Genomic DNA, 17938 nt, shown 5'->3' with positions numbered 1-17938 from the left:
GCTCTAGTTAGTTACCACGGCTAGTTCCGTAGCCTATAGCCTTTTTTATAGGGTCTATAGGGGGGGTTAACCCCCTCTATAGCCTTCCTAAACCTACTGCCGGACCGTCGACCTTACTACTTCCAGGGCCATAGGCTTCGGCTCCTAGCCCCTCGCCCTAGCCCTCCTCTTCTAAAACCTCTGGCTTAGCCTATTATAGGCCTATTAGATAAGGGCCCTTATAGGGACCTAGGAGGCCCCTAGGCCTACCCTAGTCTATAGAAGTGGCTAGTCGAGTTTGGCTTCGAAGTTGGCTAGCCTCTTATTAAGATAGAGGTCAAAGGGCGGCACCTAGGCTTCTATTTAGAGGCACTAGATAAGGGTAGCCTTATAGGCCCTAGTAACTACTTAAAGGGCCCTATATTAGTGTCACGGAAATATGCATGCAGATGCTACCTAAGCCACCGGCACAGACAGGCCAATCAAGCCGAAGGAACGAAAGGACCAATCACAACATAGGGAAGCACAGTGATCACTACGCTCACCAGTGATTAGGGTGATCATCACTATACGATTACTCATAATCACCGTAATCACAAGTGATCACTAGGATTATATATACATGTAGATAGTCACTCGTTATAGTAGACTCTAGAGTTTACTAGTGGTAATAATCACAATTACAGTACTTATACTAAGTATTACCGACTACTGTAAGAGATAACTCTAGTGTTATTATAAACCCTTTGGCTTTACCGAATCCCTTAGATAACCTACGCCCTTGTCTGCTTCACCTACCTCTATCTAGACCCTTTTAGAAGAAGTCTAAGTTAGGTTTGTTATACATTGTTATTACTCCCTTTGTTCTATTATGGTTTAGAACGGAGGTGACTTCGACCTCGACACCAATATAGCTACTGACGTTATAGCCGAATAACTGCTTGCCTAGCTTGGTTAACTCTAGCAGCAGATCTAGGAGTTGGACTAGAGAGATAAGGCTGCTTAAGCTCGAATCAAGGAACTCGAGAACGGCGAAAAGTACTTATAGAAATTGATTAACAAGGCCTATACCAAAATCGAGATACTTAAGGTTATTAAAGCAAGCCATATTAAGATCGAACTACCTGGCAAATATAGAGGAACTAAGGAGGATCTTATAGGATTCCTGACAAACCTCTGATCCTACTTTTGGCTTAATAACGACAAGTTTCTAGATAATAAAGCTAAAGTCCTTTATGTAGCTATAAGACTAGAGGACAAGGCACTTAGATAGTTCGAGCCTATGTAGAACGACTATCTTACCAAGGAAGACGAAGATAACCAAGACATGTTTATATAGGCAGTCTTCCGATCTTACAACCGTTTCGAAGAAGAGCTTCGGAAGGTTTTTGGCGATAAAGACGAGAAAATCTATATATAAGAAAGACTTACTAATCTCCGACAGACCAAGTTAGTAGCCTCTTATACTATATAGTTTAGATAGGACATATTCAAGTCCTAACTTAACGATAAGGTATTAATATAATTATTCTATAACGGCCTAAAGGAAAAGGTTAAAGATAAGCTATATAAGTACGATCGACCTAAGACTTTAGATAAATATATTATATAGGCCATTAGAATTAATAATCAGCTCTATATACAAGAGTAATAGAAACAAGGTCAAACAAATAGAACCATAATTAAGGCTAACGATAAGAAAAAACGAACGTACGCCAGTACCTCGTATAGGATGTACCCTAGAGCTATAGATATAGATATAGCATAGAAGTAGGACCGGAAGAAGACAACTAAAGACAAGTCTAATGTTACCTACTATAACTACGGAAAGAAAGGGCACTATAAGCGAGAATGTCAAAGCCCGAAAAAAGAGTGGAAGCCAGTCCCTAGAAAAGAAATTGCGGATATTAACGAAACTACTAAGAATATTACCAAAGTAGTAGCCACAAGCTACAAAGACAGGGGCAGTGACACGGATAGTCTTAGATATGACGGTAACGGTAAAGACAAACAAGTACCGTATTCCAAACTAGTCACTGTGGATCTAGAGACAGGTCTTGCCGAATAGGACACGGTAAGAGAGTATATACTGCCAATTTCGATTCTCCTAGCCTTAGGGCAGTAGGGTTTTATAGTTATATAGAGGTAAGATAGATTATAGATGACCAATACCTAAAGAACCGAAAGACCTAGACCTAATGTTCTATTCCTCTAGGAACGAATCAAAGGGTACTATAATAAAGTTTTCCGGCTTAATATAGAACTACGTAAACGGGATAAACGTTTGACTTAACTTGCTTAGTAAAGCGATAAGATAAGGGACAAGACAAGGGAACTCTAACGTATCGTGGAAACTATTAAAGGAGAATAGCTTGTAGTATATAATAGACCTAATAGCTACGCCAAGTACCTTAACAATTAGCAACTTAGTAACGACATGCGGAACCTAGAATATCAGTTTATACGCGCAAACCGCGGAAAAGACAAGCATACGTAGGAAAGCTACTAGAAGAAATACTCCTACCTTAGCATTAGAGTACCTATGGTCCATATATAGTAGGAAGGATTTGGGAGAGAATTCTAATACCTCCTAGGCAACGCTACGCGACTATACCCTTGATACGAGGCATATATACAAGTGCCCTGGTTCTAGTGTATGGTATACGAATGCCGATATCACTTCCGCGACAAATTCGAAAACAATTACTAGCTAACCTGACAAGGAAATGAGGACGGAAGCTTACGCCCTATGGAATGGGTCTATAATATAGGGAACAGAGCGGCCGAATTGCTCTAGAAGATCAAAGACCAGAATCTAGAAGGCATTACAATAGTTCTAAAACGGGCCTAGCCTAGGCACTATAGAATGGGACGAGACATATAAGACTTATATTAGAGTAACGATTGCCTTTATTACGCGGACGAAAAGAGATTACGAATTCGGGAGCTTTAGATAAAGCTATAGTACATATGACGGAAAGCAGAACAGACCTAATAGTAGGAAACTATAAGCACTTAATAGCTTATAGAAATGAGCACGATAGATAAAGCCGCCATTAGCCGAACAACTAAAGAGGTTAGTACTGACCTAGGAAATGGGTTAGGGCCCTTCGAGGGGCCCGAAAACCATTAACGCCTGTATAGTGGCAAGTGGTAGTGTAGTATAGGAGGAACTGCTGCAAGAGACTACTATATCGAGACCTCCCGGCAGAAACATAGAAAATCGCTACAATCTTTAGACGACGACGGCATGACAAGCGACTATAGATAATAGTATAATAGAAATAGCACGAAATGCTCGTACTAGTAGATAGTAGAGCAGAGATGAACCTGATTTCGCCGACGCTTATAAATTAGCTACAGATACCCTAGAGAATGAAGCGGAAGTATAGTATAGTTAAAGGACTATTTCCGACGTAATAAGTATATAGGGAGACTAAACTAATCGATATTACTATAGCAGGGAAGACTATAGTAGTTATATTTAGTATTATAGATATAGGTAACGATAAAGATATAATATTAGGGTTACTATAGTACGAAGATTACAACCCAGACATTAGCTAGAAGAATAGTAGCTACCTATAACCCCGAATAGAGTTATATTTAACTAGCGAGATAGGGAGCACGCAAGGATCGTAAGCAGACGATGCTCAAGGGAAGGCATGTCCTACGGATCTACTACAAGAGACAGGCAGTGGTAGACAGACCACTATAGACTCTAGAAGAAGCGGCAAAACGATAATGACGATGTAATAGGAGGAACGAGCTAAACTGCTAATAGCTGTTCTCTCCATTGATAAATGCGGAGCACTATAATAGGAGTAGTAGGTCGAGATAGGAGAAATCGCTAGTATCGCTATAGACGGAACTAAGTTCATATACTATTAGAAAACCAAGAGACGAGATAAGACTAGGGAAGTACTGAAGGAATATAAAGGACACCTAGCATTTGAACCGAAATATCTAGAAGGACTACTAGAATACGGCCTATAGGATCACGAGATCAAGCTTAAAGAAGGAGCACGACTAAAGTTCTTTAAGATTTACTATATAAGCTAGATATAGAATAAAGAACTTAAGCGATATTTGGAGGAGAACCTTTGAAGAGAATATATCTGCCTGTTAATATCGCTAGTAGGCTACCTAATCTTGTTTGTGCCTAAGAAAGATAGAAAGCTATAGTTATATGTCGACTATTAGTAACTTAATAAATAGACTATAAAAAACCGATACCTATTACTACTAATCTCATGGCTCTAAGATTAGTTAGCAGGAGCCTAATATTTCACACGTCTTGACTTGCCATCGGCCTATAACTATATATAGATCAAAGAAGGCAACGAGTGGAAAACGGCCTTTAGGACACCCTATAGCCACTATAAGTACCTTATCATGCCATTCGGACTTACGAACGCGCTGGCAACGTTCTAAGCCCTGATTAATCAAGCTATCCGACCCTTTCTCGACAAATTTATAGTATATTATCTTGACGACATACTTATCTTCTCTAAGACGATAGACGAACACCAGAAGTATGTAAGAGTAGTACTAGACGCGCTACACGCGTATAAGCTATTAGTTAACAAGGAAAAGAGCGAATTCTACGTTAGGAAAATGGTGTTTTTAGGGTACAAAATATCCCTAGGACAAATTCGGATAGAACCTTCAAAGGTTAAAGCTATTAAGAATTAGCTATAACTAACGATAGTTATAGAAGTATAAAGCTTCATCAGATTTACAAACTTCTACCAAATGTTTATTAGGAACTTTAGAGTAATTGTATAACCTTTATATAAACTTACTAAGAAGAATGCTAAATTCTAATGGGAAGGATAATACGAGCAAGCATTTATATAGATCCGCGATGCCATTACTAAAGACCTAGTACTAGTACTACTAGATCCTAAGAAACCATTTAAGGTAGAAACGGACGCTTTAGACTACGCCATCGGAGGATAATTAGGATAACGAGACGGATAAGGAAAGCTATATTCTATAGCCTTCTTTTTAAAGAAGCTTGATAGACTACGTCTTAATTATCCAATCTACGACAAGGAACTACTTGCGATTATTAAAGCTTTTAAGGAATGGCGACCATACCTCAGTGGCACGATTGAACTAGTACAAGTATATATAGATTACAAGAACTTACGATACTTTACAATGACAAAGGAGCTTAACGGACGACGAATACGATAGGTAGAATTCCTTATGGAATTCAACTTCGAGATCCGCTACAAGAAGGGCAAAGAGAATGTATAAGCGGATATCTTAAGCCGACAAACGGATCATACGGAAGAACGGACAGAAATAACACCACCGTTATTCAAGGAACGAATAGACGGGACGCTATATCACGAAACGTAGACACCTATAGAAGATGATCTACTTGACTTATTCCTAGAATATTATATAATCTTTTGGGAAGAAAGGACTAACAAGACATAGTATCAAGCGGCACCTGGACTAGTAGTACCTAACGGAGTAGAAGAAAAAGATAGGAAACTCTAGTACTAAGGCAAAGTATATATCTACGACGGGGATTAATAGCTACAAATGATTTGGGAACTCTATAAGTCGAAACTCGGAGGATACAAAGGAGTTACGAAGACTGTCGCACAAGTTAAGAAACACTATGACTTTCCATAGTTAACGATAAGAGTTAAGGAAGTCGTACGAAGCTACGACATCTATAACCGAAGTAAAACGGTACGATATAAGCCGTACGGGCTACTTTAGCCATTGCTAATACCTGACAAACTATAGAGTTCGGTCACGATAGACTTCATTACGAAGCTGCCAGAATCTAAGGATATAGCTATAGGAGTGATCTATGATAGTATCCTTACTATAGTAGATCGCCTAACTAAATAGGTATACTTCTTTCCCTATAAAGAGTCCTAGATAGCGAAACAGTTAGCAGACGTAATCTACCGACAAGTTACATTAGTACATACTTAGCCGCAAGAATAGGTTACTAATAGAGATACCAAGTTCGTATCAAAGTTCTAGCAAGCGTTAATACAACGACTAGGCGTCAATAGTAAACTGTTAACGGCATATTACCTGTAGACCGACAGACAAATAGAGTAACTAAACCAAGTCGTCGAACAGTATCTCCGTTCTTATATTAACTACTAATAAGACGACTAGGTCATACTATTGCCAATAGTATAACTCGCTTATAATATAACGCTAACAGAAACGACCAAGGTCACACTATTCTTTACAAACTATAGATATAAAGCAGACCTTAGACAAGGACCAGAGGTTATAGTACTAAGAGCAGTAGTCAAAGTAGAACAGATATACGTACTATATAAGAAGCTTAAAAAGGAACTCGAGTTTGTCAAGACTAGAATAAAGAATTACTACGATAAACATAGGCTCGAGGGACCTTGCCTAGAGAGGGGAGACAAAGTCTACCTAATCGTATAGAACTTACAAACCAAACGACTAAGTATAAAGCTAGACTTTAAGAAGGTCGGACCCTTTGTTATTAAAGAACGAATTTTAACATCTAACTACTGACTATCGTTACCATCATCTATACGACTATAGATAGATGTTTTTTATATTTCACTTCTCGAACCGGCACTAAAAAACGCTAAGATTGCTACGAACATTGAGGCAAAAGATAAAGAAGAAGAATAGGACGTCGAAGAAATTCTAGATTTATATATTATTAACAGGGAACTATAATATCTGGTTAAATAGCTTGATTTTAGATTAGAAGATAACTCATAGGAACCCGTCAAGAACTTAAACTGCCCTAAGAAACTAGAATAGTTCTATCGATAGAACCTAGATTAGCTAAAGGCAAACCTAGGATAGAACCGAAAATAGCGCCCCAGTTAACAACCTCGACGCTACCACTAAGTTACACGATGGCCCCTGACTCCTACTATTCTACCGCCTCCAATTTGTCTAGATTCGACAAACCCCGTGTAACCATATCTGCCCCCTTCTCTACTAGGAACTCTTGTTATTTACGAACCCGAGTTAGATAGGCTAACGCCTTAGACGCTTTATACTAATATTCCTATAGTAAGGCTTCGGCCTCTTTCTCTTTAGCCTTTAAACGACGTTGCTCGTATATAATGCGATCTACTACATGGCGATTAGAAGCGTACCCTCGTAAGGAAACAGGAACTTATAAGAAGAAACTAGAACGCTAGAACCATCGTAAGCATGACCCCGACGTATATAAGCCTCGTAGCGACGAGATTTTTTAATCATCTTATATACTTGGTTATACTCTATATAATAGGAACATGCCATTACTACAAACCCGTAATCGGAAATAAACTAAGCCAAACGCTTACAACGAATAGACGCTAGGGATCTATACGCGTTAGATGATATAATTGACAGTATAAAGGGCAACAAGGACTAAGGAGAAAGAACACGTATAAGGAACGTAAGGAATGTTGGCGCTATTTGAAACGGCCTAAAAAGAGGGCTTTTAGGTCGAAAGCCTTAGAAAGAAGATATCATGTCACGGAAATATGTATATAGATGCCACCTAAGCTACCGGTATAGACGGGCTAATTAAGCCGAAGGAACGAAAGGACCAATCACAACATAGGGAAGCATAGTGATTACTACGTTCACTAGTGATCAGGGTGATCATTACCATACGATCACTTACAATCACCGTAATTACAAGTGATCACTAGGATTATATATACATGTAGATAGTCACTCGTTATGGTAGACTCTGGAGTTTACTAGTGGTAACAATCACAATCATAGTACTTATATTAAGCATTGCCGACTACTATGAGAGACAACTCTAGTGTTGTTGTAAACCCTTTGGCTTCACCGAATCCCTCAGATGACCTACGCCCTTGTCCGCTTCACCTACCTCCGTCTGGACCCTTTTAGAAGAAGTCTGAGTTGGGTTCGTCACAATTAGGCCTTTAATAGCTCCCTAGTAGGGCCTTCTGGCTTACCCCCTGGCTTAGTAGGCTTGTAGAAGTTCGAGGCCCTATAACCTAGGGCACTATAGATATACTTAGTATAGACCTTATAAGCCTGTAGGAGGCCGGGGCCCTAAGTCTTTATAGCAAGCCTAGTTAGGGCAAACTCCTAGGTTTCTAGTTTCTTAGCTACCTTTGTATAGTAAGGGCCCTATTATCGCCTTTAGTCTAGCTAGACCCTAAGGAATCTAGCCGACTTTAAAGGGGCTATAGTAGTAGTACCCCCTCTAGGCCATAGGAGCTCTAGCGGTCGCGACCACTATTTCCGGCCCCTATTAAAGTAGATAAGCTTGCACTTTTCTAGGGCAAAAGCTATATCCTAGGTTCTTGCCTACTAGAGGTAGGCCTTCTAGGCCCTCCGTAGCTAACTGTTATAGGCCTCCTTAGGCCTCCCGAAGGCTAAGAGGTTAGTGTCATCGGTAAAGCCTATTAAACTAACCGTAGGGCTGGCCTAGCGAATGGCCTAGTAGAGGGAGGCTATATAAAGGATAAATAGTATAGGGGAGAGGGGTGACCCCTACGGGACCCTAGCCCTTACTACTATATCCTCTATTTCCTGGCCATCGAAGTAGAGGATAGCTACCCTGTCCTATAGCTACTCCCTAACCTAGATTACTAACTACTTCGGGAAGCCCTAGCTCTGTAAAGTGGCTAGTAGCCGGGTATAGTTGATAGTGTCGAAAGCCCCTAAGATATCGAGCTATAGGAGGGAGGCAGCTACCTTATACCTCTAAGCCTCCTAAACCTAAGCCGTAACAAGCCAAATAGCTAGTTCCGTGGACCCATATTCCTAGTTACCTATCTACTTAGCCAAGAGAAGCCTATAGGCCTTTATAATGGCCGTTACCTTCTAGGTAACTATAGCCTTTAATACCTTACCTACTATTAGTAGGAGTACTATAAGCCTATAGCTACCTAGGGTAAAGTAGGCCTATAGGGGTTTGCTAGGCTTATAGAGGACTACTATCTTAGCCCTTTTAAACTAGGCTGGGAAATAGCCGAGCTGTAGGCTCTCTAAGGCTAGTTTAGCTAGTATCCGGTAGAGCGGCTACCTATAGGCTTTTAGTAGGCCTATAGAGAGGAGGTCCTCCCCTAGGGCCTTCTATAGGGCCGCTCTAGCTAGTACTACCTTAACTTTACCTACTATAACCTCCTAGCCTATTTCGAACTTCGGCTCCTAATGGTCGTTTAGTTTTAGGTCGTCGATATCCGATAGGTCTGCTTCTAGGTTTGGAAAGAACTTATTAGCCAGGGCCCTAGCCTTCTATTAGTAGGTTATAAGCCTTCCTTCGAAGGCTAGGAGCTTTAGAAGGTCGACTAGTAAGTAGCTTTATAGCCTTGCCTATTACTCTAGTCTCTATAGTAGGTCCGGCCGGTTAGTTACCTCCTGTAACGTAGCTCTCTAGCTCTTAGTCTTCGTAGCTATAATAGTCTTAGCCTAGTCCTATAGGGCCTGCCGAAGTGCCTCCTATATATAGGGGTTTAGGGTGCTCCTATAGGCCCTCTCTGCCTCCTTAGCCCTCTTCTAGGCCTCTTGAACCTCCTTTGTCTACTATCGAGCCTGTTTGCCGCCTATGCTAGCCTTCTTTACTAGGGCCGAGACTATAGCTATCTTTTTAAGGGCCTCTATAAGCCTGTCGAAGGCCTATAGAAGCTCCTCCGGGCCCTGGAAAACAGGCCTAGCCAGGGCCGATGCCTACCTTTTAAGCTAGAGTAGGAGGTAGGCTACCTTGGCCTACACGACCTCCTTGTCTAGGCTCTTCTATTCCTACCCTTTTTTAACTAGTACAGGCCTATTAGTCCCCTAGAGGGAGACGTTTAAGGCCTATAGGTAGTAGTCGGATTTCCCCTACTTTGTAATATCCCTATAGGTCGCTTCTAGCCTAGCCAAGGCCTAGAATAGGTCTATCGTAGAAGGCCGGCTATATTAGTCCCTTTAGGGGGCCTTAGTAACCTAGCTATATAGTATATATAGGTCAAGGTCCTACTAGTCTATAAGGCTAAGGAGGTCCCTAGCCCCTAGGCTAAGCCTATCGAATAGGTCCTAGACTAGGTAGTAGAGGTTAAAGTTACCTATAAGAACTAGGGGGTAGGTTGGCCGAGGTAGGGCTAGCAGGTCCTATAAGAGGGCCTATTCGCCCTTATTATTATAGATTAACTAGAGTTCGAACCCCCTCTCTCCTAGGGCCGGAAAGGTTACCCTATACTAGTTCTCCTCTGCTAAATAGTCCTACCAGCTAACTGGGAACCGTTTAGCCACTAGAATAGCCACTTTGCCCTTAGGCTTATAGACTAGGTAGTATTTCGAAGCCTAGGGGTAGTATATTAACCCTATAAACCGGTTAATCTATAGTTCCTAGATAGCTAGTAGGTTATATTTGGCCTCCTCTAGTAGGACCTCGAGGGCCTGTTTGTTACCTTAGGTGTTCTACTAAAGGATCTTAATTTACATTCGAGGTAGCCGGGGCAGAGGCCGAGGGTATAGTAGTAGGCTCTGTAGCCGTTACCCCCTTGGTTAGTTACGAAAAAAAGGGGGTTCTAGGCTATAGAAAGGAGATACGGGTCTATCGGGCATCGAATAAGGCGCTCTTAGCCACTTATTAGGCTAAGGTAAGCCTCTTATAAGGGCGTTTAGCCCTAGTTTAATAGTAGTTATTATCTTCTAGCTAGCTGCTAAACTCGAAGGCTACCTTCTAGATAGTTACTTTAATAGTTAAAAGGTTTAGGGTCTATATTAGTAGGCCTCCCTAGCCCTCTCTTAGGCTTTAACTTTCTTTAGGCAACCCTTATACTAGGCTATATAAGGGCTATTATAGGCTATATACCTATAAGGGAGCTAGTTAAAGTAGGTAGGGCATTAGGCCTCCCTGGTTTTCCCCCCCTCCCCGTAGGCCTTTACGCCGTACTAACCGTAACAGGCCGGCCATTAGTAGTGCCGTTAGGTATAGCCAAAGCTCTAATACCTATAGTACTACCTCGGCTCTAGGGCATCTTAGTAAGGCTCGTAGTCTAGTACCTAGGCATCCTAGACCACGCCCTCGTTACAGGCCTTCTAGGCCTCTTTAAGGTTCCGTAAGCCTAGGAGTACCGTAGCCTACTTCCTTTATAGGCTCTTTAGCAGCCGGAACTTAACCGTTTCGATCGACTATAGGCCTACAGCCCCCTTAAAGTCTTGTTTGCTAACCCCCTATAGCTCCTCCTTCCGGACTCCCTTGGCTAGGACTATATAGGCCCTACTAACCTCCCTAGCCTCCTCTCTAAAGGCCGAAGCTACCTATTGCTTATTAGCCGAATATTAGTCCTTAGTATCTTTGTCCTTAAAAGACTACTATAACATCCCCGCTTAGGAGCTTCCTAGCCATAATGGCTCCCTAGCGGCTAGAAGCCCTGTTAACTGCTTAGACTATCTCGGCCAGGGTTCGGGCTTTAAGGTCCTCCTATAGGCTTACGTTCCATATTATAACCTTCTACAAGGCCCGTAACGGTACTGCCTTAGCCGACGGTAGGCCTCCTTAGGGGCCCGTTACCCCCTGTTACGGCCCTATGGCTACCTATGCCTAGGTAGGGCAGGGGGTGGCCTTAAGGGCTTCTTTAAGCCCCTTTTTAACTTCTTTAGCTACAAGTTCCTATAGGTTTGGAACTAGGCCCATAATGATAGTTATAAGGCCCTATAAGAGCCTATCGGCAAGGTCCTATACCTTACCCTGTTTAGGGCTTAGTATAAGGTTGACTAATTACGTAACGAGACCCCTTAGCTCCTTAATATCTAAGGCTAGGTAGGCCTATAATAGGCCCCCCTTTAATTAGTTTAAAGCTATAGGCCTCCCTACTTAGTGGCTTAGTGTTAGGCCTTAAATCGACGTTATATTCAGGGGCGCTAGGTAGTCTATACGGTGAAAATTTTGACAGGCATACGAGGTACGGTCGGATTACGGTCGAGTCCGGTTCCTACGCCTATAATGCCTATTGCACACCCGCAACGGCTCGCGCGCAGTTGAAAGTGGTACCGCTAGATAGCGTTTTTCGAGAGCTTTCTGGCAATGGTAATTTCGTATGTTTTGGTAGGGTATTCGCAAAGATGTAAGAGAAGCTCTGAGACTTTTTTTTTAATCTATAATATATAGTTATACTAGGAAGTAGCAAAAGGAACGTTTAAAGCTATATATCTACTAACTAGTTGGATATTAGTAGATAGGCTTACTAAATGACTTAGCTAATAAGCCTTTAAGTACTAGAGGGCTCTCTTTAATCTTTAAGATATTAGTTATAGGCTTATATAACTAAGGGGTAGAAAATAAGTCAAATTCGCTAAATAAAATACTACCTAATACTCCCTATCTATTACTATTAGCCGTTACTAGGATTAATAACCTTGCCCTTACCTTTATCTTGGCCGGGCGACAATATAGCGCCTAACATGTTATTAGACGTACTAATATAAGCATTATAAGCCTCCTTAATCTTGCCTAACTAGTAGAAGATATTATATATAAAGCAGGTAATCTTTATAAAATATATAAGTTTAGCCTTATTAAGCTTATACTCCTCTATATCGTCTATATTAGCATATTTAAAGTCATTTTAAAGAACTATATATAACTTCTTAAGATCTTATATATAACTATTAGCGATTTGCCTATATATTAAGGATAGAGGTTTAAGATCTAAAGACTTATAAAAGCCTTAGCTCTATCTAGTAAAGCCGTTATTAAATCTCTTACCAACCTAATATAAAAAGTAAGACTACTATTATAGTTAATATAAATATTATAAAAGCTATTAGATATATAAGTATAATATACTAGCCTTATAATATCTATAAATAAACGTATAATAATTTATTTAACTACCTTAGGGAGGAAAAAAAGGAAAAATATAAAAGTTATATAAAAGAGTACCTTTTTAATATATATATATATAATCTAGGTAAGGCCCGGTTAGGCTCTAGGTTAGGCCCTAAGTAGGCCATAACCACACGCCCTACGAACGACCTACAAACGTCTTACAAACCAATTATATACACTTAGGTAGGTTAAGTAGGTCCGGTCTATTACTAGGTAGGTCTAGTCCGTTACCAGGTAAAGCCTAGCATTGTTTAGCCTAGGTAAAGCCTAGGCCCGTAATATACCCCCCTCCTTCCTAGGTCGGTTACTAGGTAGGCCTACCCTGCGTCATCGTAGTAATAAGACCTATACATGCCGGTAAGTCACGTATAGGGCCCGGTCTTTGTTTTAAGTTCTGCCTACGCCCTCCTGGCCTTACCTCTAAATGGGTATAAATACCCCCTCTCTTTCTCTCCTCCTCTTACTTCTTCCTTCTTTTTAATTAATGCTCCCTCTACCTACTCCCTATCTGCCTTCCCTCTATATTGTATTTTTCTTACTGCCTATACCTATATTACGCTTATAAGACTTTTTTTTTCCTTTACGTTTATTTAGAATATTAACTATAATTAGTTTACTTGGTAGTAGTAATAATAGTTACTACCCTAGTAGTAATAAGAATAAGGACTATTATATAAGTTTTTTCTCTTTACTATTTTGACTATAGTTGTCTTATATTTGTATAGGACCCTAACTAGTCCTTTACTTATAGTATAAGAACTAGAATACTTCCCTTAGTAGGTTTACCATTAAAGGTAACTCTTCTAATAAAGAGTTTAAGTTATTGCTTAAGAAAGAATAGTATTGCCTTAACTATATCTATTACCTCTTATATAGTAACCAAGTTATATATATTCCTAGCTATAGTACCTTTTATATAACCTGCTATATTACCCATAACCTTTATATTTAGGATCTATAGCTTTAAGCTAGTAACCTTTACTTATATATAGGCATTAGAAAAATTATATATTACTATAATATTAATACTACCTTTACCTTTCCTATTTACTATAAGATTGCTACCTAAGGTATCTATAAGGCTATCCTAATGCCTAAGTTCTCTATATTAGTATACTTATTTATTATAGTCTTAAAGGCTATATAAGCTAATTATTCCCCTAGTTATATTACCTTCTCTCTTACCTAGGCTATAAGTTCTTACCGCTTTACTAATAACCTAGGCCTAGTCGCTACCTCTTATACCCTTACCTATTATAGTAATATTATCTAGGCTACTACTACCCCTACCCTTACCCTATATACTATTAGGCAGCTTATATATTACGTTATAACATAGAAGAATAATATATTATACTAGATATAGTATATAAATAGGAATATATTAACTTTAGTTAATACTAATATTACCCTTATTACCTATATCTTAAGTATACTATTACCTACCTCTTATGCCTATTTATATATCTCTATATACCTTATACCTATACTAATTAACTTTAGCTGCTCTTATACCTATTGCTCTTTCTTACCTACTAATTGTATAGTATACCTAATCTATAACTATAAGGAGCCTACTAACATCTTAGAAGAAGAGGAGGAAGAAGAAGAGTTTAAGGAAGAACTTGTAAAGTAAGCATATAGCATATACTAGTTATTATATTTTTATTTTATAATTAGTAGGTCGGCGTATTTATAACGTGTCTATACACGTCCGCCACCTGTTCGCCCTAGGTTTGCCTATATATACGAGAATTTTAAATCGTTTGCTTTTATACCCTTCCTTACCCCCTGTTTATAACTAGTCAATCATTATAATATACGTCCCTTTACTTCTACTCGAACGTATTAAGCGTCTTAGTATTTTCTAGATTTTCTAATAGCTCCTAAGTTAGGGTATTATATCCCTTCTATTTTACTAGTATATTATATCGATTTCCTCTTCTCTTTATACTCCTAGCTATAAGGATCACTTCTACTTTATATTCCTCCTATAGTAGTCCTTCCTAGGAGAGTTCTAATACTAGGTCTAGTTAGAAATCTAATATATATTATAAAGGTAGTAGGTTAGATGTAATATACTTGATAAAGTTAATATAAAAGGTAAGGTAAAGGCCATAGGAAATATTTAAAGTTATTATTAGTAGTATTAGTACTATAATTACTTTATACTTAGTATTAACCTAGTTAAGTTTATAGCTAAGGTAGTTAGTCTTAATATTATATAAAGATAGCTATACTTTATCCCTTACTTTAAATCTTTTAGCTAGATATTAAGAATAATTAGCGTTTTCTTGCTAATACCATTATATATATACGATAGTAGCCTAGGTCTATTCTATACCTTCTCTTAGGTAATATAAGAAATTAGTAGCCCTTCCTTATAAGGTTAAGGTAGAAGCATTTAATAGGTCGGCAAACTATATTAGGCTTATATTATAACTATAGAGAAGGTAGTTTATACTTATCCTAGTTATTATTAAGTTACGGTTATTAATTATAAGCTAGTATATAGGTAGATATTTAGGCTAGTTATATTAGGTAAAGGAAACTATAGTCTATAGGATAATCTATACCTCCTAGTTTATATATTCTATACCTCTATCTATCTATAGATAATAGGCTATTAATAGTAACTACTCAATCCTAATAGTCTTATAGAGAGTAGTCTAAGACTAACTAAGCCAGTTTGAACTATAATTAGTAATAATTTGTATTAGAAATCTATAAAACTATTACTATATATCTTAAAACCAGAGCATATATACCTTAGCTCCTATTAAAGATATAGCTTCGAGCTAGACATACTTTAATAGCCGGTTAGTAATTACTATAAGATACCAGGATAAATTCTTATCTCATATAGGGAGATCGACTATAAAATCGATAGAAATCTATTTCTAGAAGCGATTAGCAATAGGTAGGGGCTGGAGGAGTCCTTGTTATAGTTAACGTAAAACCTTAGCCTTTTGATATATATAATAGTTCCTTATAAACCTCTTTATATCTAGGGATATAAAGTCCTAATGGTAGTCCTATTAGAGTATTTTAAATAACCTGTTTCTCCCTAGGTAGCCTAATATAAGGGAGTTATAGATATATTAAAGAATAGTAATTATAAGTAGCTCCTATATAGAAAGCTAAAGTCTACCTTAGAACTAAAGGGCACTCTATATATTAAGGGAGTAATCTATAATCTAGGTCTATACTACGTTTACCTCCTTTGAAAATTTTCAGGCCTTATCTCGGACAGCCTAAAGCTGATATATATAATGTTTATCCTTAATAACTCCCTTATCTTATAAGGCTATAAGCTATATATCTATAAAAATAGTACTCCCCTTTAGTAGGTAGTATATTTCAGGTAATGATAAGGTACTAGTCGTATCTATCCAAATAATAGGGAGGAGTTATATTATATATTATATATCCTTAAGGTAATCTTATTTATAGTAGGACAGGGCATTAAGATAAAAAGCTTATAATCCTAGTTAGTAACGAAGTTTAAAGTTAAAGAGGGAAAGTATTTTAGCCTATTAAGCTTGCTATTTACTAATTAAATAAGGCTAAGAGAAGTATTTAAGGTTTTTATAGTCGGTTAAGATCTAAAAGGGGGTAGTAACATTATAAAGCTTAGCCAACTAGGCCTTTAGATATAAGATAATCATAAGTAGTTCCTTATTATAGATTATTAGACTAGGGCTAGAAGTTCTTAATATAACCAGAGGGACACAGGGTACAGTTTTGTTTTTCCGGTTCCGTAGAGCTTTGCTATCTACGATAGGTATAAATAGGGGTTGCCTATCTAGGGGCGCCAGATAAGAGAGACAAGAATAATAGATGGCTTTTAACACTCGTTTGCTCTGATAGATTAGAGCGATAGGATGTGGTTCTTCTTTCTTTTATAAGTCGGGGGTATCTTTTTCCATGTAAGTGGACTCTTCTACGTCTGTCTAGAGGGACATCACTGTCACCACCTTCGCCCCTATCGTCATTGCCGTCCAGATGGTCGGACTTGCCTGCTGTGACCGCGAATACTCGGACGCCCTGGACTTTTTAAGCCGAAGCTCCTCCCTATCTGACCAGACGGAGGTTTGGTTCTAGAGGTGCTGAGTAGTGCCTTAGAGGGTTGGCACTAGCTTATTATATAATTCTATTTGGCTAGGGATAGTTTTATAGAATGGTAGGCTATAAGATATAGGACTCTATCTTCTTCTTATTAGGATAAGTACCCTCTTAATACTATCCTAGAGTAGTTAGCCTTAAGTATTATCTCCTATTTAGGATCCTATTATACTAGGATAGGTTCCGATATAAAAGCTATCTTAAGAGCTTCGAAGGCCTCTTATTCCTTAGTCTCTTACTAAAATAAGGTATTCTTATAAGTTAATCGTATTAAGGGTATAATTAACTTAGAGAAGTTAGGGATAAAGTCTCAGTAGAAGTTTACAAACCCTAGGAAACTTTATACTCTCTAAACCTTATATAGTACCTCTTACTTATGGATAGTAGCTAGCTTTTTAGGGTCTAGGTAAACCTAAGCCCTTACCTCTATAATATAGCTAAGATACTTAACTTCTTTTATAGTAAATATATACTTCTTAAGATCTAATATAAGTCCTACTTTCTATAGCCTTTAGAGTATATCCTTTATCTACCTTATATAATCTTTCTTATTACCTAATATATAGATTAAGATATTATTAAGGTATACTATTATAAAATCTCTAAGTATTGGACCAAGAGCGTTATTAATATATTATTAGAAAGTCATAAATATACCTATAAGTCTAAAGGGGTAGATAAGCTATTTAAAGAGGCTAAACTAGGTCTAAAATACTACTAAATACTTATAGCCCTCTATAATCCAGATATAGTAAAAGGCCGCCTAGATATTAAGTAAAAGAGGGTACCAATCTTGCTTTATAATCTTATTTAGTGCCTAATAGTCGATATAGAACCTCTATCCCCTATCTACTTTCTTTATTAAGAGGATGGGGGTAGCGGCTAAAGAGGAGCTAGTATAGATCTATCCCTTATCTAGTAAGTTAACGACTTACTTTCGGACTTCTAATAAATGATCTTATGATATATTATGGAGAGGCCCCTAAGGGAGTTTAGGAATCTTTC

At 38.4% G+C, this 17938-nt stretch overlaps 2 protein-coding genes across 2 annotated transcripts; both read left to right on the top strand.

Moving 5' to 3' along the window:
- Positions 1-1774: 1774 nt before the first annotated feature.
- On the top strand, positions 1775-2047 carry MYCTH_2049971 (uncharacterized protein; the record flags this gene model as incomplete). Its single annotated transcript, XM_003660853.1, has 1 exon — positions 1775-2047. A coding segment is annotated over one exon (273 nt), but the record flags the coding sequence as incomplete, so codon positions are not given.
- Positions 2048-7819: 5772 nt separating this feature from the next.
- Positions 7820-16912, top strand: MYCTH_2124607 (uncharacterized protein; the record flags this gene model as incomplete). Its single annotated transcript, XM_003660852.1, has 2 exons — positions 7820-7885; positions 16766-16912. The coding sequence occupies 2 exons, from the start codon at positions 7820-7822 to the stop codon at positions 16910-16912; spliced, it is 213 nt and encodes a 70-aa protein (XP_003660900.1).
- Between the last annotated feature and the right edge of the window lie 1026 nt (positions 16913-17938).

The sequence above is a fragment of the Thermothelomyces thermophilus genome, chromosome 1, assembly GCF_000226095.1.
Source record: "Thermothelomyces thermophilus ATCC 42464 chromosome 1, complete sequence".
In the NCBI taxonomy this organism is placed as follows: domain Eukaryota; kingdom Fungi; phylum Ascomycota; class Sordariomycetes; order Sordariales; family Chaetomiaceae; genus Thermothelomyces; species Thermothelomyces thermophilus.
The sequence above is the reverse complement of the archived record's forward strand: the minus strand, read 5'-3'. Positions and strand labels throughout refer to the sequence as shown.